A 26,825-nucleotide genomic window follows, 5' to 3' on the forward strand; every position below is an offset into this window, starting at 1 on the left:
CTTCCTTACCAGTTTTTCCATTTGTCGTCTGTACAGAATTCGTGTCAGTATTTTGCAGCCGTGACTTATTAAACTGACAGTTTGGTAATTTTCACATCTGTCAACACCTGATTTCTTTGGGATGGGAATTATTATATTCTTCTAGACGTCTGAGGGTATTTTGCCTGTCTCATACATTTTGTTCACCAGATGGTAGAGTTTTGTCAGGACTGGCTCTCCCAAGCCTGTCAGTAGTGCTAATGGAATGTTGTCTACTCCCGGGGCCTTGTTTCGACTTAGGTCTTTCAGTGCTCTGTCAATGTCTTGACGCAGTATCTTATCTCCCATTTCATCTTCATCTACATCCTCTTCTTTTTCCATAATATTGTCCTCAACATCGCCCTTGTATAGTCCCTCTATATAGTCCTTCCACCTTTCTGCTTTCCCTTCTTTGCTTAGAACTGGGTTTTCATCTGAGCCCTTGATATTCATACAAGTGGTTCTCTTTTCTCCAAAGGTCTCCTTAATTTTCCTGTAGGCAGTAGCTATGTTACCTGTCGATCTCATTTTTGAGACGTTTGTATTCCTTTTTGCCTGCTTCATTTACTGCATTTTTATATTTTCTCCTTTCATCAATGAAATTCAATATTTCTTCTGTCACCCGAGGATTTCTACTAGCCCTCGTCTTTTTACCTATTTGATCCTCTGCTGCCTTCACTACTTCATCCCTCAAAGCTATCCATTCTTCTTGTACCGTTTATCTTTCCCCCATTATTGTCAATTGTTCCTTTATGCTCTTCCTGAAACTCTCTACAACCTCTGGTTTAGTCGGTTTATCCAGGTCCCATCTCCTCAAATCCCACCTTTTTGTAGTTTCTTGAGTTTGACCACAATCTATTGGTTATGAACTGTAGATTAAGAGTCCACATCTGCCCCTGGAAATGTCTTACAATTTAAAACCTGGTTCCTAAATCTCTGTCTTACCATTATATAATCTATCTGATATCTTCTAGTATCTCCAGGGTTCTTCCATGTATACAACCTTCTTTCATGAATTTTGAACCAAGTGTTAGCTGTGATTAAGTTATGCTCTGCGCAAAATTCTACCAGGCGGCTTCCTCTTTCAATTCTTAGCCCCAATCCATATTCACGTACTATGTTTCCTTCTCTCCCTTTTCCTACTCTCGAATTCCAATCACCCATGACTATAGTTCAAACTTAATTTTTCTAAAAATTAAAATAAGTCACATTCAACTTGCTTTTAGAAAATTCTGGACAAATTTGAGGGAATGAACCCAAATAACAGGCTAGATTTCAACAACCTGTTGACCATGTTCTGCTGTGTCTCATTGACGAGTGATATCTCACTGTATTGCATTGGTCCGTGATGACATTGTTTAGAGATAATGCCGTGATCATATCTCACATGCTGTCTAGCATGGAAATGGCTGAAGCAAATAATCAGTAGTCTTGAGACAATGAACAGAGGATTTCAGGTACTCAGCAAATGGCTTTGTAAATAGGCAGGTACCATACGGCTTTGGAACCTAAATTAAGAAAGCAGATTACAGGCTTGGGAATGTGGATGAAGAAACACACCCATGGCTGGTACTGCACAGCTATTGGGCCTGACCCCTATGGTGATGAGTTTGCTGATTCATATTCCTGAAATGGTAGTGAAAGCCTCACCATGGACCAGCGCTATATTGTGAGCTGTTACTTATCAACTTAAAAATAAAAACGACGTACAACTCTCAAATTTGTTGCTCATTTTCAGGTATTGTTAGCATACACTGAAAAATCGAGCATGATTTTCTGGCTGCTTGAAAGCATGCTCTTTCTGACTGTGATTAGTTCGAAAACCGGTGTGGAAAACAAATTTTCTGGAAGCTAATTGAATGTGATATATTTTTGTAATTTTTACAAAAATTAAGTTTGAATTGGTTTTGTAGAAATGTGGGTAGTATTACATGAATGACATTTTATATTGGAAAACTTTACGTTCACAAGTTGTTGTTGTCCGCAGCTTCATGTTTATCCAGCCGTTAATCAACAAAATATCAAAAACCGAAGTTAAGACTTTATTCATAGTGCGATTTTTCCAGTTACTTTGCCCCAAATTTGTGTAGCATTGTTATCACATATTTGAAATTAAACCCATGAATCAGGGGAGGGGGCTCCTTCAAACATGTCTAGAATGAGACTAGTTTTGTAGCTTTAATAAAAACTGTGTTGGTAAAAGAAGTGTCAAATGAGTCCTATTTTCAGACCATTGGAAAGTAGTAGATGAATGAAATGTTGCTAGTGATATATTGTGTATTAATTTTCATGTTCAACATGTGTGTACTCGGAGATATAAGAATCCGAAGTTTACATTTTTTTCACATTGCATTTCCTGCGTCCAACTTTGATTTAATTTATCTAGCATTGATAGCCCACATTGGATAATGAAATAAGTTTTATAGAACACAGTTTTTTGCAAATTCAGGTCCAAAACATTACATTCTGACCACCTTACAAAATCTTCAACTTTTCACTTAATTTATTCAGCATTGGAAAAATGATACGTAAATGAAACTGTATATTTGAGAACCTTACATTGTTAGGCTACGAGATACCAAGTTTCACATTCATCATACCTTCAGTCGCTGAGTTATTAAAAGTAAAACTCTGAATTTTTGGACAATTTTGCCTACGATTTTCTGCCTGAATATGGCTCGTAAAATTCATTTTATTATTATTTTTTTTTTTTTTAGATGAGATAATAAAGCTTGAAGACCATTTAAAAACAGGTAGAAATTTCCTGAAGGTGCTCTGTGTAGGGTTACTTTATAAAGGACCTACTACGAAATTGTATCTCTGTTGCACATGCTTCTAAGTGCTACTCTAAGAAAAATTTATTAATGTCAAGATTCTTAAATTTAAAACTGTCGCAACTCCTCCTTTCTCCATATTTTGTCTACAGAAGTAAGAGGCTAACTTCAATTCTGTAAGGTTTCACATGTCTACTATACCAGTGGTCACATGATGTTCAGAGAGGTAGTTTATATCAACTAGGTTCAATGACTCTAATCCATCAATGCACATAAGTAGTTCATTAATTTTACTTCTAAGCCCTCGAATATTTTGATGCACTGAAGATAGCTGGCATTTCACATTTACTGTGATGAAATTGGGTGGAAAAAAAATTATGCTGATTCCTGTAATGTGGCAGGATTTTGCTGTTAGATTTCTTTCTGAAACTGAAGGTTTGTTTCAATCTTTATTTCTCTCAGCACTTGACTTCATTCTGTCCTACCTATCTGATATCCCTTGTTGAGAGCACTCATCATTTCATGGGAATAAAGAGCTACCTGTGTTGCAGAAGAATGTTTTCTGAATCCGTGTTGGTTATGTATCTGTCATTTTCCGCAAGGTGATTCATGTTATAGTACAGTATATGCTCCAAAATCCAACTGCAAATTTAGTTCAGTGATATGGGTCTGTAATTCAATGAGTTACTCCTATTTTCTTTCTTGAATATTGGTGTGACCTGTGCTGCTTTCCAGTCTTTAGGAACAGACCTTCCGTCAAGTGAGAGGTTGTATATGATTTCTAAGAAAGGTGCTATTGTATCTGCATACTCGGAAAGGAACATGACTGGTATACCACCTGGACCCGAAGACTTGCCTTTAAGTGATTTGAGTTGTTACGCAACACCTTAAATTATCTACTTTTGTCACTCATGCCAACAGCTGTTCTGGTTTTGAATTCTGGAATATATAAATGTCATAGGAAAGTAGTTGTAGAATGTAAACGCTTAAGGATGAAAGAAGACCAGTAATACTGTAAAGCAGAAGTGTTGAGTTGTTGATATGCACACAGTGATCTGCAAATCTCCTATCACCCCCCCCCCCCCCTCCATCCTCTGCTCTCCTGGTCCAGCAGGATTTTAATTTGGTTAGAACATTGACTTCATAAAAAAGTACCCCTGTCTCTACTAACGACATCAATTTTTCAGGTATATTCAGATTTTGTGTGGTGTTCATATATTTAAAAATGTTTCATGTACTAGATGGGCTGTTCCAAGATGTTGCTGGTCATTCCTGAAGAACATTTTGCTGATATCAACCTTTGGCAGGCGAATTCAAGACAACAGCAACCAACTACCCTTCTACATCTGATCTTTGCCGAGCGAACGAGAAGACTTCATGGTCAATCACCAAGCACTGTAGAACTCATTACTGCTATTACGCTCATATTCCCAAAAGGAAAGGAAACTATGCAACTGATATACTATGCTGTCCATTATATAATGTTGATTTGGAACACAAACATTCTACAGTTGTAAAACATGAACGATGTTTGACAGTCATACTAGAACTAAAAAATGCACTGACTGTGCATAAGTACCAGACTTTTCTGCGATATTTATTGGCATTGCTGCCAGTTTCACAAATGTCATCTTTTTCATAAACTAGTATAATTACTCGTTATTCAGATAATTTCATATCATTTAATGCACTGCTGTTGTGATGATCATGTAAAGAGTACAAATAATTCAGATGATGTAAAGGAAGTGTATTTTATGGAATTCACTGTCTGACAGATTCATATTTCAGTGTGATTGTAATGTCTATATATTTTACGCTGTCCTTCACTGTATTATGAGAAATCCTGATCATTGTTTGTAAAGTTCATTGGCAGATTAATCTGTATTTCACTGTATAATTGTAATGTCTTTGTGCAAATAAACCTTATATAATCTGAATGTATATGTTGAGCATTCATTGTATTACGATGTAAAATCCTTCATCATTGTGATGCAATCTCTAGAGAAAGGCTTGTTGCTTACATAACTGAAGACTCGTAATTTTGGTGGGTTTGCATTCAGATGAAACTTAGTGATTCATAAATTATCAATGCCTGAAAAGAAATGCTTCAGTAAACTTTCATTGGTATTAGACATAAGTTTTCTGGATATGGTACAGCATCATAAGAAGGCTGCTGCAACCATGGCCAACACGTTGGTTATTCTCCAGCAGCAGTAATTTTATACATTATGACGCCGTATCGTACCCAGAAAGCTTTTATGTTGACTGGCTGGCCACGGAAGCCCAAGCACTTTCATTGATTTTCTTTACAAAGAATGTAGTGAACAGCTGTTGTACCACAGTTGTTGGAATCTGAATGTCGTTCTTAATTTTATGTTAATAAATAATACACTACTGTAAGAAGCACTTACAGGACACTCATTTTACTCATTCACTAATTATTTAGCTATATAGAATTTCTTGAAGCTTTTTACTTTCTCTGAATTTTTGTCTGTCCCCTTGTTTTTCGACACTTGGTTATGTAAAACTACCATGTGCCTTACACTGCTCTGTTCTTTATATACAGATCATTTCTTGATCTGAGATGCCTCAAAATTGAATGAAATATGAGTGTGAATGTGCAAAGCATTTTGGTGTTTTGATCCACTTCTCTGGACAGATTATCATTTGCCATCAAAACCATATGAGAATTTGTTTTCAGTTTTATAATACTGAAGATATCAGCTAGTGAGACTGGATCGAGCAAGTGTCCCTGGTGATAACTTTATGTCTGATCAATGGAGTAGGGGGCTGTTGCAGTGATGGTTATTGAATGCTTCACATATTTGTTTATGGCTAGAGATGACACTATCTACATTAATATTATAGAGTAAGATTTGCATTTTTTCTTAAGTGTCATTGTTAACTCGCCACATGGCTACATTCATTGCTAAAGTAGAATATGAATAGCCAGTTGCAGTTTCTGGGCTTCACAGTGCTTACTCTGCATAATGACAATAACAACAAAGCTGTTCATAGCACACAGGGACACTAGCAGCACATTTGTGATAAGTCGACTCTTGGTCTGTGGTCCACATTTTCGATTTTACAACATTGTAATGTATTCACTCTCCAAATTGGTACTAATCCAAATCAGTCCTGGTATCCGTTTCTGAACTTAGCTGTAAAACAGGTAAAGAAGATCAAAAGTATATAAATGTGTTAGACATCTATTAATGTGTGTGTGTGTGTGTGTGTGTGTGTGTGTGTGTGTTGGATCATAATAGGTTTACATCTTTTTGATACGTTTAGTGCAATAACAAATCAGTAACACATGAGGGAAAAGTTACTGTAAAATTTATACATCTCACAACAGAAGTAGGTAAATTTTCAGCATTAACATACCAGTACAATCCCAAGGCTACTGAAATGCCCAAACACGGCTTTAAATACAAACATTTGGTTCCTGCAAGTAAATCTACATTCGGTGTCATGTCAGTTGTCTGTAGGGATGGCACTGTATTTAACTATATGAAGTATTTTAAGCCAATTGCTTTTCCCTTATTTTACATTTTTGTCTTAGACAGGATGCAATAAAATTAGCTCGAGTACCGAAATTTCACACATCTACTCTGAAATATACACTACAGTGGTGCACTCATGAGTACATGTTTGAGATGTTGAGATTGTGAACCCATACCTGGTACTGCAGAATAGCAACTCTTTCCATGTGGATGACAATACATAGAAGGCAAATACCTCCTGGTGGTTTTGTAAAGGTGCAGCAGCCCTACATCTTAATCTTTCACATATATCATTTTAACTACATTTTCAATCCATGTAATTCCCTCGAGGTTAGTAGGAGAATGATTAACTTTTCTCTCAATTTATAGTACCCATTCCATCCAAGATTTGTGTGACATTCTTCATAGCCAGTCTACTGCCACTACATCCATTGCAGGTCAACATTTGATGCTCAACACTTCACACGACATGCAAATATTAAATTGGTAGAAAGAACTGTCCTACAACTTAAACATTAACTGGGCTCACTCATGTGAGTGTGGGATTCTCAAAGGCAATTCACTTTCAATGGTGCTATATAACATATGTGACTGATGCAAAACTATTTTTTAACCACTTGTCAGCAACAAGGTACAGTACTACCTACCCTGCCTTATAAATGTTAAGAGGACTGTTCCATGACAAACCATCCGATTACCAGTTCTGTTAAAAAATACATTTACTTCAAAGCTTCATTCTTGTTTTGAGAAGTGCTGGAACTGAACAAATGTTACCTCACCTAAATTTTCATCTTCTAGTTACCCTTGAAAACTATTTTATTTAAAGCGTTGGAAAGGCATATAGTAACAACAATGAAGAACTATGTTTCTTGAGCCAATACATTTCAATAGCTGTTATTCAATGTATTTAATTGTTAAGGTCCCCAGGCTGACGTTTTTATTGCTGTCTCCTATTACTCGAAAACCCTAAATGTTGCTTTCTTATGGAAAATAGACATGCGAATACAGATTCAAAAGATAAATAGAAGTCTCATGGCAGTTACAAGAAGTATGTTTTAACAATATTTTCTATTAGAATGATGAAAATGGAGTACCAGAATGACAAAATTATAATAGAGTGACTTACATTCCTTGACTCTTATGAGATTGCACATAATTCAGTATATGTTGGCTGTGCTGCAATTTGAGATAGATTGGCTAGGCCATTAAAATATAGCCTTCATATTAACAACTTCCTTTGTAGTTTACTGCAAAAGAATCCCCCAAAATTACATTTTTAAAATCTAGTTAGTAAAATATTTAAGGCATGTATCTTCTATATCATTTTGTTTCCCATTAATTCCTCTCCATAACAATTTTTCTGGAAATAGATGTGCTGAATTATTGTGTTATGAGACCAATGTAATACACTATTACAAAAATTACGTTTATGTATGAAATAGAGTAAAATTGTTGTATAATGGTTCGAGGTCTTTATCATCAAAGTGATAAAATAAAGCCAGACTCGTGGAACTGCCCTAGATTCAAAAGTGATGCCCAGGCATTGTGTGCACATAGTACCCATCTAGGAAACGAGACAAAAAATGTGCAGGAACAGTTGCTAAACATCTTCATTTAGCTGAACAGCAATTGTCAATCTGAATATTGTTTTGGATACAACTATACTATACTTGGCATGGTAATGTTTGTGACATGCCATTGCCTTCCTCCAACATCTGAACAGACAAGAGGCCTTACAGTTTACAATGGACTGGGGATTGAACCTGAGACCTTTGGAATTTTAATCTGGCCAAAATACTTTTCTACTTCGCAGTATGAATCCTCAAGAGTCAATTGTCAATCCTACGGAATCCTTTTCATGTTAATATCAAACACCAGCAATTACTCGTAGATTACAATAAAACTAAAGTAATTGACGAAGACGTTACTTGGTAACACAAACGCACTGCCTTTCTTCATTTACTTTCGCCTAGAAATGGCTATCGAGTACTGACAAACCAAAAGGCAAGAGATCTTACTGCCTTCCGATATACGTTGCTGTCAGTTCTGCCACATGATTTGGTCGACATGACCTGTTTCAAGTTGTGTATGACAGACAGTGTTTTAGAAAATCTATTGTTTCCCTTTGCAATAAACAGAAGTATTTTCATTCTAAGCTGTCCAAGTACAAAATTTTCGCAATATTAGTTCAAATTTAATATTCGCTTCTATAATGTAGGAAAGTATTTCACAGTCGCAAAACTCGCATCCGAAACGTTGACCTTACACTTAGTCGGTGACCATAAATTCTAGCTCAGAGTGACGCCAGTTTAAATAACCTAATGTAGCGAAGACTGTTTGCCAGTGCTCTTTCTCCCCGGAAAATACGCAATTCACTCATTTGGCTCCATAAGTACACTGTAACAGTAATTTCTGTGTGAAATTTTTCAGTATGCTTTCGCCTTCCAACCGGCAAAATACGGAAGAGTACGGCCGGTAAACAATTCACAAACCACGATTTAGTGCCGATAAGACGATTTCTTTAAACATTGTCGAAGCTGAGGGAATTTAGTTTCTGCTTAAATCGTCTTAAGCAGCAACGTTCACAGATATCTCAAATAGGAAAAAGCTGAATATCCAGGTACGAAGGTTGTAAAACAAACTTCCCACAGTTTGTGTCAGGTTGATCTTTTCGTCTGATAAAACTGCTTAAGTATTTTGTCAAAGAGGTATCACAAGTAGTATCCCTGTAGCTATGGGAATCATTGGTTGAAAACGAGTTTAACACCAATGGGTACAGTGCTGCTAAATTTTCAAAATTATTATCAACCTAAGTCTGAGTTCATCCACAAACTGAGGCGTATTTGTAATATTGAAGCTAGACTATGTATCCTTGTCTTCCTTGAGTGGTCATTGGAAGGCGTTTACACACACGTATACAATACTATGGATACTTTGAACGCTATGGTTAACGTTGCTCTCATAAACTACTTTTTTTTAAAATTCTTCTGGGTCTTCAGTGTGCAATATGTGTTGTAGATACAGTCTCAGACCAAAACATTGACCGCCGAGTCGTTCACGTAAGGTGGACAATACAGTCGTGCTCCTCTCAGAAATCTATGTCCGGCAATATGCTCGATCTGACAGCATACAGACTGCGGCACTTCCCAGAGGAGGTCTTGACTCCGGTCTTAGTACATTACTCTTGACTACGACCGTAGTCTTGAGGTAAAACGCGAGACCAGCTAATATGATATTGTAGATTCGCTTGAATTACACTCATAGCCTCAGCACCGAGAGGAAAGAGGCGATAAAAATTTTGTCGATATGTGCTTTCGGTCGCCAGACGTCATATAAGCTGGTCTCGCGTTTTACCTGAAGACTACGGTCGTGTTCCAGCGGCGGTATGAATAAAATGATATTAATAATAACAGTAATAATCGAATTATCCGGCAACTTCACGCTTCACAGTGGATTTTCTCGGACTAAGAAATTTGTTGAATTTGTGAAAAATCAAAATGGCTTCACATCCAGCCTATGATGCCTAGAAAAGTCTTTACATCCTGCTGACATGAGAATAGCATAATCTCTGCGTCAGAAGCTTGCTTCTACATGACCATTTAATAGACTCGCATTTTTTCCACCGGTGACTAATTTTGTAAGCTAAGCACATCATCCGTTACAGCACACTCCTGGGGCTGGGTAATGTGGCCACAATGGTCTGGTGGAACGAACTATCACAGGTGCAATGCGTGGGTTCAGGCATTTACTTTTAAGAGGCACAAACAGATTTATTTTACCTCTGGTAACCTCAAGAGAAAGACGTTATAATCCAGAATCCGCATTAAACATCACGTTCCTTCATTACCAACTAGGCAGAGCCGGTTTACGTTGGGAAATGACACAGCGGAAGTCATGGTAACCAGAAATACAGTCGCCAGTAAGCTTACTTACATTAGAAAATTTTATTTTATTTGATGAACCGATAGCCATTTAAAGGGACAGGGCTGTTATTTTACTTGTACTTGATTGAACTAGAGACGTTTAAAAATTTGGTGCTGGACTGTGATTCGAATTCGTATCTCCTCTGTCGAGGATCTGACTCTCTCGGAACAGTAGTTCAGTCATTTCGTTCCTTTTCCCAAGACTGCAATCTTCTCTAGGTCTCCTCCAAAGGTAAGTATGTGGGTCTGAAACCTGATCCAGTACAAAAATATTCATAATTACATTTCTAGCTTTATCAAGTGCACACCCATCTGCTAGTGAAAATTAACGCGCAATTTCAATGTCTGTTCATGTGTTGCCAAGAATCGCAACAGGTGTCCTTATTTCTGGTCAAACACGCACACATCTTACTGTTCATGAGTAAGCAACTGATACTTAAGCTATATTCGTGGATGCACGGTAGGTGTGCAGTTCGATTGTCGCTTAGGCACAAAAGTTTGTATCCTTATTTTAGATTCAGACACCTAGCGGCTCGTAAGAAAAACCGATACGTAACATTTGATTTTTCTTAGTTAACAATCGGATTACGTGTTGGGTTCGTATCTCCGTCACAGAACTTCACATCATGCACTTCATCTTTAAATGCATGCACACTTTGTTACTTCAGAATGGAGGTATATCAGACATCTTTCGTGGTTAGATAACAGGGACGAAAGGGTCTTGATAGGAGTCACGGTTTATTACAAAAATTGTCGTCTTTTATTGTCAAGTTTAGATTTGGTTACTGGTATTGGCAAAAATTTCGGTAATTCATGACTCTTCATGGCTAATTTATTTATTTATTTATTTATTTATTATCATCCCAATGATCACATTTGTGATATAGGATTTGTCAGGGTACATTTTAACAACTATATAATATCTTTACAAAATTTGTATCTGTGCTGAATTCATATTAATCTATCTTATGTTTAATACAATATACAACTAATAAGTGTTTTTATAACATAATTTATTATGCACTGATGTAATTTTATTTGTCACTTTAACTTAAAAATATATTTTATACAGTTGGGCAGAGATATTCACTTATGCTGTAATAGCATTTGTCAAGCATGTGGGTCTTTAGAACAGTTTTAAATTTATCCTCATTTTCCAGCTCTTTGATATGTTTTGGTAGTGCATTAAAAAGTTTGATGCCTTGATTACATACATGTTTCTGGCTTCGGGTCCTTGTTACAGCTTGTATGTGGAGATCTTTACATTGCCGTGTGTCGTAATTATGGAAGTCTGTATTGGTTTTCATTTTGTCCTGATTTCTTTTGATCACCAACAGACATTTCAGAATGTATAATGATGGAATTGTTAAAATTTTTAATGCTTTAAAAAGGGGTCTACAATGTGTTTGAGGTGGGCTGTGGGTCATTATCCGAATAGCACGTTTTTGCAATTTGAAAATCTCATTTAGACGACAATTTGTTTTTCCCCAGAATACTATCCCATAGGATGCAATGGACTGAAAATAGCCAAAATATACTAATCTGGTACAGTCATTACTACAAACTCTTGATATTATTCTAAGCACAAAACATGCTGAATTTAGTTTTAGTGCTAAGTTCACCACATGGTCCTTCCAATTAATCTTCTCATCAATGTGCATACCCAGGAATTTTGCACACTGTACTCTTTCAAGTTGTTTGCCCTCCATGGTGGGATTTAGGTCGTCCTGTTCACTTATTTTTCCATATTGCACATAATTAGTTTTTTTTTGCATTCAGTGTTAGCTTGTTAGCACTAAACCATTTTTGTAAATCTTGTAGGACATGGTCCACAGTATTGTGCAGTGACTGCTTCATATCACTAACTATTAAACTAGTATCATCAGCAAATAACATGATTCTAGCTTTTCTCTCTGACACCTGAATATCATTAATGTAAATGAGGAACAGCAAGGGGCCTAATACACTTCCTTGGGGTACCCCTACTGTGACCTCCCTTGGATCTGATCTTAGTTTAATTTTTTGATTAATATTTGGTGCTGTAATTTCAACCACCTGCATCCTCTTTTCCAGATAAGACTCAAACCACTTTTTTACCGGTCCTCTGATACCTATAGCTTCAATCTTTTTCAAAAGTATGCTGTGGTCAACAGTGTCAAAGGCTTTTGACAAATCTAGATTTATCCCAACTACACTATTTCCCTCTTCCAATTTAGTGATTATTTCTTTTGTGTATTCTAGTACAGCTGTTTCGGTACTTCTCCCAGCTTGAAATCCATGCTGATTACTGTTTATCAGATTGTGCATATTAAGATAATGTGTGACTCTATATTTCATTAGTATCTCTAAAACTTTAGAGAAAGTTGGGAGGAGTGAGACAGGTCTGTAGTTTTCTATTTTAAGTTTATCACCCTTTTTCACCAGGGGAATGACTTTAGAAATTTTCAGTTTTTGTGGAAACACGCCCTCAGCCATTGACAAGTTCGCTATGTGCGCCAATGGTTTCGCTATCTGATTAGCTGTTTTCTTTACTAATATTACTGGCACCTCATCTACTCCAGCTGACATCTTGGACTTCAGACTTTTAATCACTTTTAAAACTTCCTTTTCGTTTGTTGGAACTGCCATCATACTGCTGGCTGCCTTGGGTGCTTCCATCTTAATCTGCTCCCCAAGATTCCTGCTTAATGTCTGGGGTACATTTAAAAAGTAATTATTTATATAATTAGGCATGGCATATTTATCTACCATTTTATTCTCCTCATCTTTTAGAATAATTTCCTTGTCTTTGGTAGGTACCCCTGTTTCTTTTCTCACAATTTCCCATGCTATTTTAGTTTTATTTCTGGACTGTTTTATTTCCATATTATTACTTAATAACTTTGCATTTGCAATTACTCTGCGGTATATTTTCCTATACCTCTTTACATATTCTATAAAATCAATATTTGTACACTTCCTCAACTCTGAATTCAGTTTTTTCATGTTTTCACATGATTTCTTAATTCCAAGAGTCATCCAAGAACTTGACTTTATGTACCCAGTAGACTTGACTCTCGTCAGTTTCTTTGGAAAACACATCTCAAAGTTCATCATATAAATCGATGCAAATACACTATATGCCTCATCTGTACTTGACTGTTTCATAACATCTAACCAATTTTCATTTTCTAAGATACTTATGAACTGATGACAGCTGTCCACAGAGAAGTTTCTTTTGTAAATATTATTTACACCTTTATCTTCCTTTGACCTTAAAGGGATTTCAATGGTGAGAGCATTGTGGTCAGACAATCCTAAATCTATGTTTGTTACCTCTATGTCAGTTTCTGACATATTTGAGAAAATGTTATCTATGAGGCTATTGGAGGTGTTTGTTATTCTAGTTGAATTGTTGATGTGTGGTGACATGTTGAAACTCTTTAATATGTCCAAAAATTGCCTTTTTTGTTGACTTTCAACTAGAAGATTAATATTGAAATCACCACAAAGAATAATCACAGTTTCTTTTTTGTAAATAGTATTTAGCAACAATTCTAATTTATCAAAAAAGACTTCTATGTTTCCACATGGTGACCTATACACTGTTATGACTATGACTTTTTTCATCAGGCCATATAGCTGGACAGCACCTGCTTCAAAAAACTTTTCAATATGATGTGAGAAGATTACATTAGATTACATTAGATTAACTCTTGTTCCATAGATCATGAATACGACATTTCGTAATGATGTGGAACGTGTCATTTTAATGAAAGATTTCTTTAAATACCATGATTCAATTTTTTTACAACAATTTTTTACACTCTCTCTCATTGCTTTTTATTTCTCTCTCTCTCTCTCTCTCTCTCTCTCTCACACACACACACACACACACACACACACACACACACACACACACATATTCTTTTTTATTTTTATTTGTATGTTGTGTTCGACTATCGGCGAGGCACGAAAACGCCTGTGAATGACTTTCTTAGTTTTGAGTACACTTACGAAAGAAATATAAAAACAACAATGAGAGTTGCTAATTTATGATGCTCAGTTTGCAGTCAGTTCTGAGTATTATTAGTAACTACGCTCCAGTCCCTAAACCTAGTTACAGAAAGCGAATCAGACGCATTACGTATTCCAGGCCGTAGCAGCCGCGACTTGGAGACACCAGCTATGGTCACTTCCCAGACCACTGTAGGATCACATCGGTTCGCCTTCTTCCTGCTGGTACTGTAACTGAGATTTGGCAACAAGGCAACGTATGTTTGGCAACTCTGTGATCGACGAGTTACTTCCTGGTGTGCACGGAATTAAGCCTCAAAGTTCACTTGATTTTACCTGTCATTTCCATTGAATAATCTGAGTTATTATCGCTTGAAGGGTAACAAAAGATTGAAAATTTACGGTTTTCAGCGCAGGAAAGTCGTTGCAAGTGGAAATCGCAACTATTCTCGACCTTTAAATAGCGGTTTACGAGTTCTAGTTACTATTGCCCTCAAAATAGGAAGCTGAGACCCATACCTCCTCGCCAGCTCTGTGGTAACGTGCTGACCTGTGAAACAGCATCTTTTACGGTTCGCAGTTCCAGTCTCACTGACTGGTAACGTTTTTATCCCTTCTGTGAAAGAGCTACAAGCAGTCAGATCAAACATCAATAAGGAAATCGCAAGAAAATGCTTTCAGCTCATAGTGCAATGTTGAAAAACTTACAATGCTGCACAACAGGTAACGCCTCTTTCCACTGCTGACAAGCGAATTTTGGGTTTCTAGGAATACGTAACTATATTTATGAAATGCCACATTTGCATTCCTCTTGAGTATGACACAGCATACCAATTAAACACAGACCCAATCAAAATCTAAGTGAGTAGTATTTTACTAATTCGTGTCGATAGAGGCATGCTTGTGTACAGATACTTTCGTCGTAAGGTTATCATGGTTAGTTTTATTTCATTTCTTATAATACAGTGCACAATTTTCGTAAGGTTTCCTTTAGTGTTGTTAAAACAATAGTAAACATGAGAGAGACATTAATCATCAACGATATATGCGAATTCTCTGATGTTACCTATGACAGTCTGACAATGCACATGCAGTTTATTGATTACATGCATGTAGAAAATTTGTTCTGAGTTAAAGCTGTCAAACAAAGTTTGAAGAAGAATAAAATATCACTACCACACGACGGCTAATGTAGAAAATACTTTTCTGACATATTATGGCACGATGCGCTCTCCCTGCACATCTTCGAGATGCATCTGCTGCCTGCTGTCTATTAAACCTGAATAGAACAAAATGTCACAGTAGTTAGTCCTTTTTCCACATGCGACTACTTTGGGTTGAGAAGTGAAGGGAATTATGTTCAAAGTTCCATTAGATTGATAACTTCAGCAGAGAGCAGAATTGCGTTTTAAAAAATGTAGCACTGAATGTATTCGAACTCGCGACATCTTATCTATGCTACAAGCTGACACGTAGCTACAACAGCTCCAGAGCTCGGCAACTATTCCTCCAGAACTTTTGGATTCCACAGCACTGTGAGATTATGCATATGGCCAGGTCTTGACTTCTGAGAGACAAACAGTTACAGCTTTTCTTTTGGACTGAACGACGTTTTCTAGTAACAGATAGCGCAATAGAATAGCTCAAGTGGAAAGGAACACTTCCTATTTAAACTTCTGCATCCTACACTGTTGGCAGTTGTGTGTAGGTGGCAGTTACGTGATTTTATTTCTGTGATTACAAAATAGTCGAATGTATACACTGGGTAGGCGAGGCAGCTAGTTCATGGTGATTCGGTCAACCAAGTAAATGAATGTACTGAACATGCTGCAAATTACTACAGGGAGCCTGTGTGTCAGAATTTTCATCCAGTGTGGTGCAACTGCGTTACGATAGAAAAATGACTCGCAGAGAAGAGGATTTCGTGGTCTGTTGGACGGATGGTAGGTTGTTATACCTATGGTCTGGGTTCGATTCCCACTTCTGTCAATGATTTTAGATAGGGAGAGACAGATTCCATTCTCTCCTGGCTACACCAAGTGAAGGAGATATAATGGCTGCGTGGTCTGGAAATTCACATTGAAGATGATATTCCTTCTTTACCAAGTAGACGGTAGGTTGAACCACAATAAAGTCTGGAGTGGCGACATGTAGAAACTCTATCACCAGTAACCTTTCTTATACTAGTTATTTATTTCAAGTGACGACACAAACGCTATGTATGGTCACAGGACACTTATTCCATCTTTTATTTGAGCTTATGTATGTCGATAAAATTGGTTCTGAACTGGGAATGCAACTCAGACCGCCCTTAACGCGGAATTTGGTCCCTTCGTGGCAATACAGCTCGGCTACAATTTGTTGTTTGTTCAAAACTGCAGATTCCTCAACACCTTCACATATTACGCGTGAATGGGATCGAATCCTGGCCCGGCACTAAAGATTTAATTATGTATTATCAAGCTCTAGCATGAGAACACCTATCTGTTGGTGGATAATAATTTCGATTTTTAATGTATTTTCATTCACTGTCAACACTAACGATATCTGACGTTTTTAACTCCCAGTGAGACACAGAACTATTTGCGAGATGACTGTAAGTTCAAGATGCTATTCTGAGCAGCTGGTGGAGAAAAATTCGGTAGCTGACGTCTCTTTGTGTGTAATCAACAACGATATGTGTGGGGCTCTATTCCCAGTGAGCGCTGAACTCTTTGTCATATTATTTTAGTTCAAACATGCTCACATGTCACTGCTGGTGCAACAAACCCATATTTAACGTTCGTTTTCTCTAGAATATAACAGCGATAGGTGCCGGGTTGGAGTCCTGGGAAGGAAAAAATTAATGTTTCGTCTCGTCATTTCAGTTAAAACATCTAGCTACTGCCGCGAAATTCCGATATGTCACATTTGACTGTGCTTCGATAGCAATCCGATTAGGTTCCGGGTTCGAATCCGTGTCCAACACACAGCTTTACCTCACGGCATTTCAAGTAAGTTACTTGTGAAGAAGCAATATTTAACATCTCTCGTAGTTCGTTAACAGGGACAATAGATGCTGGGTAGGAATTCGCGTCTGTTAAAAATGTTTGCGTTATGCAATTTAAAGTTGATATTTGCTAACTGATACTGTCTAAAATCGAGGTATATCATCTCTGTATGCCTAATCAGGAATGACTGCTAGTTTCCGTCAGTCACGAAATCTTTGCTTAGTCTGCATGAGCTGGGTTTGAATCCATATGCAGAACAAGACGGTTCGTCGTGTCATTTAATGTTCATACATATTCTCAACTAGCTGCTCGTGAATAACTTAAATTTTTAATGTCATTTTGTGTTAAATAGTTCAAATGGTTCATATGGCAAGCCGACCGGAGTGGCCGTGCGGTTCTGGGCGCTACAGTCTGGAACCGCGCGACCGCAACGGTCGCAGGTTCGAGTCCTGTCTCGGACATGGTGTGTCTGAGGTCCTTAGGCTAGTTAGGTTTAAGTAGTTCTAAGTTCTAGCGGACTGATAACCTCAGAAGTTAAGTCCCATAGTGCTCAGAGCCATTAGAACCATTTCTGAAGTATACGAGTATTTACGAACAGTACAAGCAGGATTGCAGCGAACTGATCACTTAGTGCAACATGGAGTACCTGTGTAATTAGTCATTCCAGCTGCATATCTGAGGGTAAGATTTGTTAAGCATTTCATTGCAGAATTAATGTAATATCCGCACGATAATCTCTGCAGTCATACTTTATTAGGAGCCCGCGATTGGAGTACCATGTTCGTTAAATCGGATTACTCAAGCTGAGGCCAAATAAAGACAAGCGACGACGCCACAACACTATCTTTACTTAAGTAGGTAGTCAGCGCTAAAGTATGTGCGCCACCATTAACGTTACTGTAAGCAGTTTGACAACGTAACACCACCACAACTACTGACAACCTGAACCATTATCATCACGCAGTTGTGACTCTCAGTGATTACAGGTTACTGATGTTTGTCAAGAATAGCGGAAAGCGCCTCTGAAGTTCCATTTGCATTACGACTAGCACGTGGCCGGCCGCGGTGGTCTAGCGGTTCTAGGCGCTCAGTCCGGAACCGCGCGACTGCTACGGCCGCAGGTTCGAATCCTGACTCGGGCATGGATGTGTGTGATGTCCTTAGGTTACTTAGGTTTAAGTAGTTCTAAGTTCTAGGGGACTGATGACCACAGATGTTAAGTCCAATAGTGCTCAGAACCATTTGAACCATTTGACTAGGACGGAGAGAATGCTAAATAACAGTAATAGGTCACCCAGCGAAGAGTAGAGTCCACGTATTGTCTGAAGTTCTTGCAGTTTGATATAATGCAGTTCCCGATAGTTTCACACTAACGGGTTCTTTTGTCTATTGAAATACTCATATGGGAATCATAAAAGTGGAATTGCTAGATCACCCAACTACCTTAATAACACCTCATTCTGGATTGAATACGACTCGGAAAGCGACGTTAATTTGACGTTTTCATCCATCTCCTGACGTCTCACTGAATGAAGTCTGAAGTGCACGCACAGTTGTGTTGCCTGCCGCAAGGATTCTGTGAAGTGTTGTGGCAGCTGGCAGTCATTGCTGAATACACACATGTGCAAATAACCTCACTGCTCTAGCGGAACTCGTCTTTGTTGCATTTTTTCCATACGATAATTAGCACAATAACATAAGGCTTGTTCTGCTGAAGAACTTGATGCCCACAAGTCCTTAAATAATAATCTCCTAGCGGGAGGAATAAATACATGAAAGGAAACAGACTGTTGGACGAAAGAATGGACAGCTCCCTGCTTTTGGCGTTTCCGATAGCGCCTACGATAAGAATCTGGTGTCATATTATGCTTCAGAACTCTAAACTGTTTATTTTTTTACTTCATACTAAAACAAAAGTTGTGATATGAGACGAGGAAATGACTTATATGCTTCTCAGGAACTTTAGTTTTTCGTGTTTATTTTCTCACTTCATATTAAAACAAGGGCGTTAATATGAGAAGAGGAAATGAAATATACGCTTCCAAGACATAATATTTCCTTGTGTGCTATTACTGCAAACATGAAAGCCCTGCAGTTAATTATTGTATGTTGGATAAGTTTTGATATCACCTCACATTCCTTTGTGACAAGGTTCCTATTGTCTTGGGATTCAAATAGAGTGGACGTTTCATCACTGGTTAATATTCTGATGACTAATGACATGATACCCGTTGCAATTGCTCCATGGCACCTGTGAGTAGAGTCTCACGTTGGTTACTATAAGAACACGCAGGCAGTGATATCCGCTCACTGCAGTCAGAGCAAAGGTGATTTCTTTCTGTTTAGGGCGAAGCGTCTGCTGCAGTGTCCACGCTCAGCCAACATAAACAGATCGCGGCGGCATTGGGCACTGCTAATCGCTGCACTTGTCGCGAGCCTCGACAACAAGAGCGCACTGTCTCTGCTAACGATACTATGGAGTTAATAGATCTTACTTAACGGAATACGCAGGACGTGGGATGGGTAAAAATTCAGTTTGTAGCTTCCCATCGCATTAAAATACTTTAGTCATATTTGATGCAATATTTATTGTTGGTTGTCTCTCTAATGTTAATAGTATTGATTCACATCGTGCGTTAACACGAAAAAACACACACACACACACACACACACACACACACACACACACACACACACAGTCATTGATTCCTGTGAGGGTGACAACTACTGTGTGTTGAACAACACATGCACCAGTCAGTTCCTCAGTTGGCGTCGAGTGGATGAGATTTTTCAATTACCTTGCACTGCAAGAATTGTAAGGAGGGGACTGAAAGTAAATGGACTTGATGTATGCTAAAAGGCTGTGACAAAGCAAAGCTTGACCGATTATCAGATAACTGTCCACATGGGCTTTGTGGACGAGTATACTTTTAGTAACCAACCCACTCACGATCATTACGTAAGATTTCTCGAGGGCGTAGGGGAATTGATTTCATTAAGTCGTCGACAGTGTAGCGTGATGGTTTACTTCCCACCATACGTTTTCTATATTCGTCCAAAGGTCGCTTGCATTTGTAGGGACACATGGCAATGACCTTGTTACCTCTGCCCACATATTCTCTATCTGGTTGATGTTCGGTGATCGTGGAACAAACGGCAACAGCTTCATCCTCTCTTGGCCCTGAAACCAATCTCGCACTGCTCTACTATGATGGATGGGTCTCTGCTCCTGTAAATACATTGTTATGTCGTTAGTTCATATATTTATATTTAAATAACGTATTTGTAATAAGCACAGTGTTTAAGAATTCATTTCCTGTCATAGATAAGTGATCTGGATTCAACAGTCCGATTAAGAATGTGGTTCACCCAGTCTATCATATGATGAGCGTCATAGTCGGATAGCCACATTAAGACTGACTGGCTGAATCCGATTAGGACGATCTTGTATCGAAATGAAATTACAGAAATCGGATAATTTGAACGTCTGTATTGCAACAAAGCTGCGCACATAAATTCCTATGATGGGGTAACAGCTAGCAACTGTCTAAGAAAAAGTGAGAAATATGTCTACTAGCAGCAATGTAACGTAATTATAAACCATGTTTATGTGATAGATGAGTGTTGTTCGATTCAGTATTTCCATTTCAGTGGAGGGAAGATACACCATATCGGATTTGCTGATGACATAATGACAATAATAATAATAATACAAATCCCGTGTGGCCGATAGGGGAAACCCTCCCCCATATGGATGGTACCGAGGAAATCAAATACGTGTGGTGAACCAAATACTAACACAATCCTGAACGGCTACTCAATCCGTTGAACCCAAAATCCAGACACATCTGAGTGAAAATCACCGCTACTCTGGTCACCGTCTGTTAGCTCAATGAGCTTGGCTGAAAATATTTGCTTCCAAAGGCTTCAACACCCTCTGGTCCTGTCCGGTCCTGGTATCACCCAGGCCAAACCAATGAAACACAAGAAAACATGAACTATGCAAGCAAAGGTAACTTTATCCCAGGTGGTACACAACCTGGCCACCAATAGGCGGCAGTTGGATTTTCGCACTCTGGGGAGTCCAGGTTAGCACGGCAGAGAATATTGAAGATCTCTGGTAAATTTCCCTACAAGCAGAAAACATTCATTTGAAAACTAAACATCGATACATTGATCCAAACAAGAAACCTAAATAATCTCACAAAAGAAATCATCCGCCAAAAAATTCTCATCCTTGCTCTTCAAGAACCACGATTAATTGACAATTAAATTTGCATTACGGAAACCATGGCATCTTCAAAATACAACAAAAGGTAGCGAAACTCGCACCAATCCTCGGCATTGCATTTCTCGAACACAGATCTATCAACAACTCTGTCGAAGAAATCACACCCATCAACAATCGAGTTATGACTATGCTCATTCAGAGCCCCTATAAAAAATATACACTCATAAATGCACATGCCCCCACCAACATCGAAAATAAGGAAAACACCGAAAATGTCGAAAAATTGTGGAACACACTCGAAAATACTATGAGCAAAATTTACCAAGATGACGTGAAAATACTAATGGGAGGCTTCAACTCTCTATTTGGGACAGAAAAAACCTGTAGAAAAATCATTGGCACAAATTCAACACACCGAAACGCTTAGACCAACAGCACACGTCTGACTGACATTTGCCAACAATTCAACCACATAAGAATGTCTTCCCACTTAGGAAGTAGCCTGTTCCCAAGAAACATGTTTGGCTACCAGGTGCAAGCTGCTTTCGTTCGCCTTTCGAGACTCGCTGAAAGCCAGATTTTTAATTCTTTTGTAGCAGAGCTACAAGCAGGCAGATACAAACGCAATAAGGGAATCGTAAGACAACGCGCCTTGCTACTTTCAGTAACCCTTAGTGTCAGAGCGAAAACCTTACGGTACTGCCAAATTCATAATGACGACATATTTTTTGTTGTTGTGAATACATAATTATATCTATGAAATGCCACTTTTCATAATAATAGCGGATGATACAGGAAATGAAGTAAATACGGATCTTTTCGAAGTCAAAAGTCGGTAATGTCCTACTAATTCGTATTAAAATACGCTCAATCGTCTCACAGATACTTAATGCTTTATTAAGATAGTCTGCCGTCGTGATGTTTCTGTAGTAAGCTGAATTTATTTTGTATTAGTACAGTGAATATTTTAATTGGATTTTCCGATAGTTTACTAAACGCAACAGTAATCATCAATGAGAAATTAATCAGCAAAAGAATTTTCTTTCACGATATCTAAAACGATCTGACAATGCTAAAGTTGTTTACAAATTCTACGCCAGTAGAAACCTACTGGTTTCAACGATATAATTATACCAGAGTAGCTTTAAGAGTATTTTCGTCTAGAAATGAATTGCGTCGACGGTTGATCGATCAAGAGCGGGAAAGGTAAAACTTAACGAATATATGACGAGAGGGACAAGTGCTTGAGAGAGGACTTCTCTATCAATACAAGTGCCTGAGAGACGACTTTAATTTCAGTCTCCTGGATAGTTTTGTTTCTCAAATCAAGAAGTGCGTTATCATGCAGTAGAACATGTGATGTAGTTGGGTTGCTCGATTTTCTTACGCTGAGACCGAAAGGTGTCTCAGTTGTTGGCAACAAATTCCAGCTGTGTTTTGGTAGAATTCGTAGCCCAAAACTCACTTTTGGAGCTATCAGATGTAAAATATTATGTTCACACTACTCTTTGCTCGAGTTTATGTCTTTTGGAGGGGCTCAGCCTCTCATTTCTTCTTAGGAAGTTAATGATAAAGGCATCATAACACGTCACCAGTTACAGTACTGCATACGAATGCTCAATGAGCGACCTGATGACGTTCAATAATAGTCACTCCGTTGATTTTTGTTGTTTCGAATTAGAGCATGTAGTACTCGTACACCAGACTTCTGAACTTTGCCTGTTGAATGCAAATGTCGCATGATGGTAAAATGGTAATCTATCACATATATCAGTAGTCGAGACTTGCTTAATGTGGAAAATCATTGATGCCAGAACGATCTTTGTTGAAACAAGAATATCTTTTTCTGGCGTATTTTTCCCAAAAGCACTCGCTCCACACACAATTCAAATCTTTCTAGCTGCCTCCTCTGCATTCACCCCTCTGTTATACCAAAAGTAAACGTTGTGTTGCAGATGTTACACCTATTTCCACTTGCGACTCAATTTTACAATGCTTAACTGTAGTTCATGATTCTCAAGTATGCAAAATCCAATGCTTAACTGCAAGATGATAACTAGAACTTCAAATTCGAAAATGACAGTTGATACATACACTGACAGCGTCGCGCCGCGTTCACCTGAGCGGTGCCGGATTTTAGGCGGCGGGTGGCGCCTGGCCGGTGACCGGTAGCCGCTGCAGCGCGAGGAAAGGCTCGAGCGTAAGCTGTTATGATCGCGGCGTAGCCACGAGCTGTCCTGCGGAATTGTTTCTGGAATACTTGTTATTGCTGGTGGGTAGAATGTGAAGCGAATTATCTTCGATGTTCAGTCAGACTCATAACTTTAGACCGACTGTAGGAAAAAAAAAAAAAAAAAAAAATCAGTTGGACGCGAACAGGCGACTATAACCTTAGAACGCACGACGCTTGCCACTAGACCACGGGCTCACATAGTCCGACAACGTCTCGGAAGTAGACAATACTTCCTCCTAACACTTCCGCATCTTACAGTGTTGCCAGATTGTGCATATGGCCGGACTTAGAGTTGTCAGGGGCGGTCAGTTTTATTGGCCACCTTAAGTGAATGACTCAGACTTAGTCTCTGTGGCGGCCGGCCGGCGGTCAGTTTTATTGTCTAAGACTGTACATACAATCAATGTCAGACTGCTTTATGCCAACATTCCAAACTAAGCCTAGGGCTACACTACAGATCAGCCTGTCACCACCACCAAGATTTAGAAACATGTAGCATGCTGGGGCAAATCCAGATTAACAACTTAACAAGTCCAACAGTTTAGAGTAGTTTTAAGTTATACACTGAAGATATATTGCCAATCATTGATTACCCTATGATACTTTCTTACCTATATTTACATAAATGACACCCAACATGAACACTAATAAATACTAAATCATTTCATAAACTCACTGGAAAGTCCTACATATACAAAAAATGTACAACATCAGTTATCTGGCAAATACAAATAATAAACTATACTTTTGTTTCCTCACCTTCCACAGAATTAAATGTCATTTCTTTGCACTCCATTTTCTGTTGGTGAACACACTCCAAATGGTGTATCAGTTCTTGCCTCCGAGAGCATCTAAATGTATTGCACTCAGTACATGTCATCTAAATAACAAAAAAAACAGGTTTTTGCTTAATATCTTAATAGCGTACTGCAACGGAAAAAGAACGTGTAAGCACAATTAATGCACTTATTCATCCATCATGTTTCATACTGCCAATTATGAAGGAGAATCTTCAGGGATGTGGAACAACACAGTGAAGCCGCGGTGAGAAACTAGGGCCTGCATTACTTAAATATCTAAAATAAGTTATTTGTGCTTCATGAAACTACTTTAAAAATTTAGAGGAAAGGCTGCATCCCCGATATCACACTGGTGATATCTCCATAACGTTTTCACCAATATAGCACGCTTCGCCAATATAGCACGCTGCCATCTGCTTGCAGTTACATTAAGATTCACGCAGCACTCATATGGTGACAGAGAGGTAACCAACTTGCCTCCTACCTTTCCAGACGCGAAATTGTGTCTCTTCATGTGTTTACGTCTGTTACCAACTTGTCGCAAATATTACATATTTCTTTCCTAGGCTGTACATAAATATTCTTGCGATGCTTCATCCTCATATGTCGGTACAAGCTTTTTCTTGTATTAAAATTTGTTCCACACACGTCGCACAGGCCTGCCACACCACGAGTCCGTTCAACATTATCCATAGTATACCTTGCGACGATGAATTCAGAAAAGCACAACATCAACACACACACCAAGATGGGTCCCGCGAAATTCATACGAAGCGTTCAAAGATCTACCTACAAGCAGGTACGTCTCATTGGCTCTTACCGCCAACCAATGAGATATCGGTGCCAGTTGAAATAGCTACGTATAATGCCTCGTATTTATACGTTACAAAGAGAGACCCAAGCGTTGTTGCAAAAAGTGCAATTTATATCGCAAATGACAACTTGAATTCATATTTTTAAAATGTCAATCTCATCATAAATTGTTTATAAAAGGTTTTTAGGTATCTCGACAATTCAACTTTCAAAATTTTGCTTTAGCAGACGAATAACATCGCTAAAGACAATAAATACTGTATATTATAGGTGCTGTAGGCCTTTCAGCTAATTTTCTACGTAAAGCACGAACTTTTTTTGAATGAAACATAATGCCTCCACTTTTGACATATAGCAAGTATTCTGACACACTATTTAACTGCGGTTTCTTCGTCTTGGTGTTCAATTAAGTCTGAGTATCATAAAACTGGTATGTAAACTAATGATAGAAATGATATATCAATTTTCTGTGGATCCTAGTGAAAGAAGTCACTGAATATTAAAAATAACAGTACATCTTTAATTCATAATAAGTTATTATTATCAACTTTTCACATTTCCTTTCGGTGAATTTTCTCTTTTTATGTTGTCATCTACGTGAATCATAAACTATTGAGCAAATGCTCTTCAATGTAATATATACTATTTAAACCACATATGTACAACAGTGTTGGATTATTTATTTTTGCACAGCGAAATGACGTGGAAAAAATGGAAATGCCGTGTGGCTAGGGCCACCCGTTGGGTAGACCGTTCGCCTGGTGCAAGTCTTTCGAGTTGACGCCACTTCGGCGACTTGCGTGTCGATGGGGATGAAATGATGATGAAAGACACACAACACCCAGTCATCACGAGGCAGAGAAAATCCCTGGCCCCGTGCGCGGGAAGTGAGAACGCTACCGCAAGACCACGAGATGCGGACGACATGGAAAAATTGTTCAGGGACAAAATAGAACTTATATTTTATTAAGACATTTTACATTTAGGCTGTGCACATGATCCCATTGCCAATCAATAACCATAGAATATCATTTTACAGATGTCTAATGAACTCGGCACAATGTAGCCTATGAACAACTATAGAAAGTGGAAAAATACTTTGTTCACATATCTCCTACACACACCCTTGAACAAATATTTTTCAGATACTGAGTGCTACACATCGCAGATTGGACCATAACGTTTCACCAACTTCTGAAACTTGTTATTATTGAGAGGTTTGGTTAGCAGATATTATAACATTTCTTCTGTGCATCGATATTTAATGGTTACATTTTCCTGCTCTAAGTTATATCTTCTAAAGTGATGCTTAATGACAATATTTTGGGATCTCATACTAGTGACATTATTGTTGGAAAGTGTAACAGCTCCCATATTGCCACAAAATATTATAACTGGTTTTATTTTTATAAGATATTCTATTACACCCATCAATGTTCTGAGAGCTGCTTGGATAGTGGAGAATAAGGCCACATATTCAGCTTCTATGGCGCTCAAAGCTACTGTCCTCTGTCTCTTACACGACCAGAATATCAATCCTCCCA

General features: G+C 38.2%; 1 protein-coding gene across 10 annotated transcripts in view; it reads right to left on the bottom strand.

The window, feature by feature from the left end:
* LOC126210497 (uncharacterized) overlaps positions 1–26,825 on the bottom strand; it is a 502,330-nt gene that overhangs the window by 60,615 nt on the left and 414,890 nt on the right. Inside the window, exon 1 of one of the 10 annotated variants that reach the window (XM_049939741.1) lies at positions 8,224–8,346. The exons of 6 other annotated variants lie outside the window; for them this stretch is intronic. In XM_049939741.1, the coding sequence (XP_049795698.1) occupies positions 8,224–8,254 (31 nt within the window). In that variant the 5' untranslated portion in view covers positions 8,255–8,346. Of the gene's footprint in view, positions 1–6,471; positions 7,331–8,223; positions 8,347–26,825 lie in introns of those variants that run through there. 3 more of the 10 variants (XM_049939736.1, XM_049939732.1, XM_049939735.1) reach the window with 3 other exon arrangements.

This window comes from Schistocerca nitens, chromosome 10 (assembly GCF_023898315.1).
Source record: "Schistocerca nitens isolate TAMUIC-IGC-003100 chromosome 10, iqSchNite1.1, whole genome shotgun sequence".
In the NCBI taxonomy this organism is placed as follows: Eukaryota; Metazoa; Arthropoda; class Insecta; order Orthoptera; family Acrididae; genus Schistocerca; species Schistocerca nitens.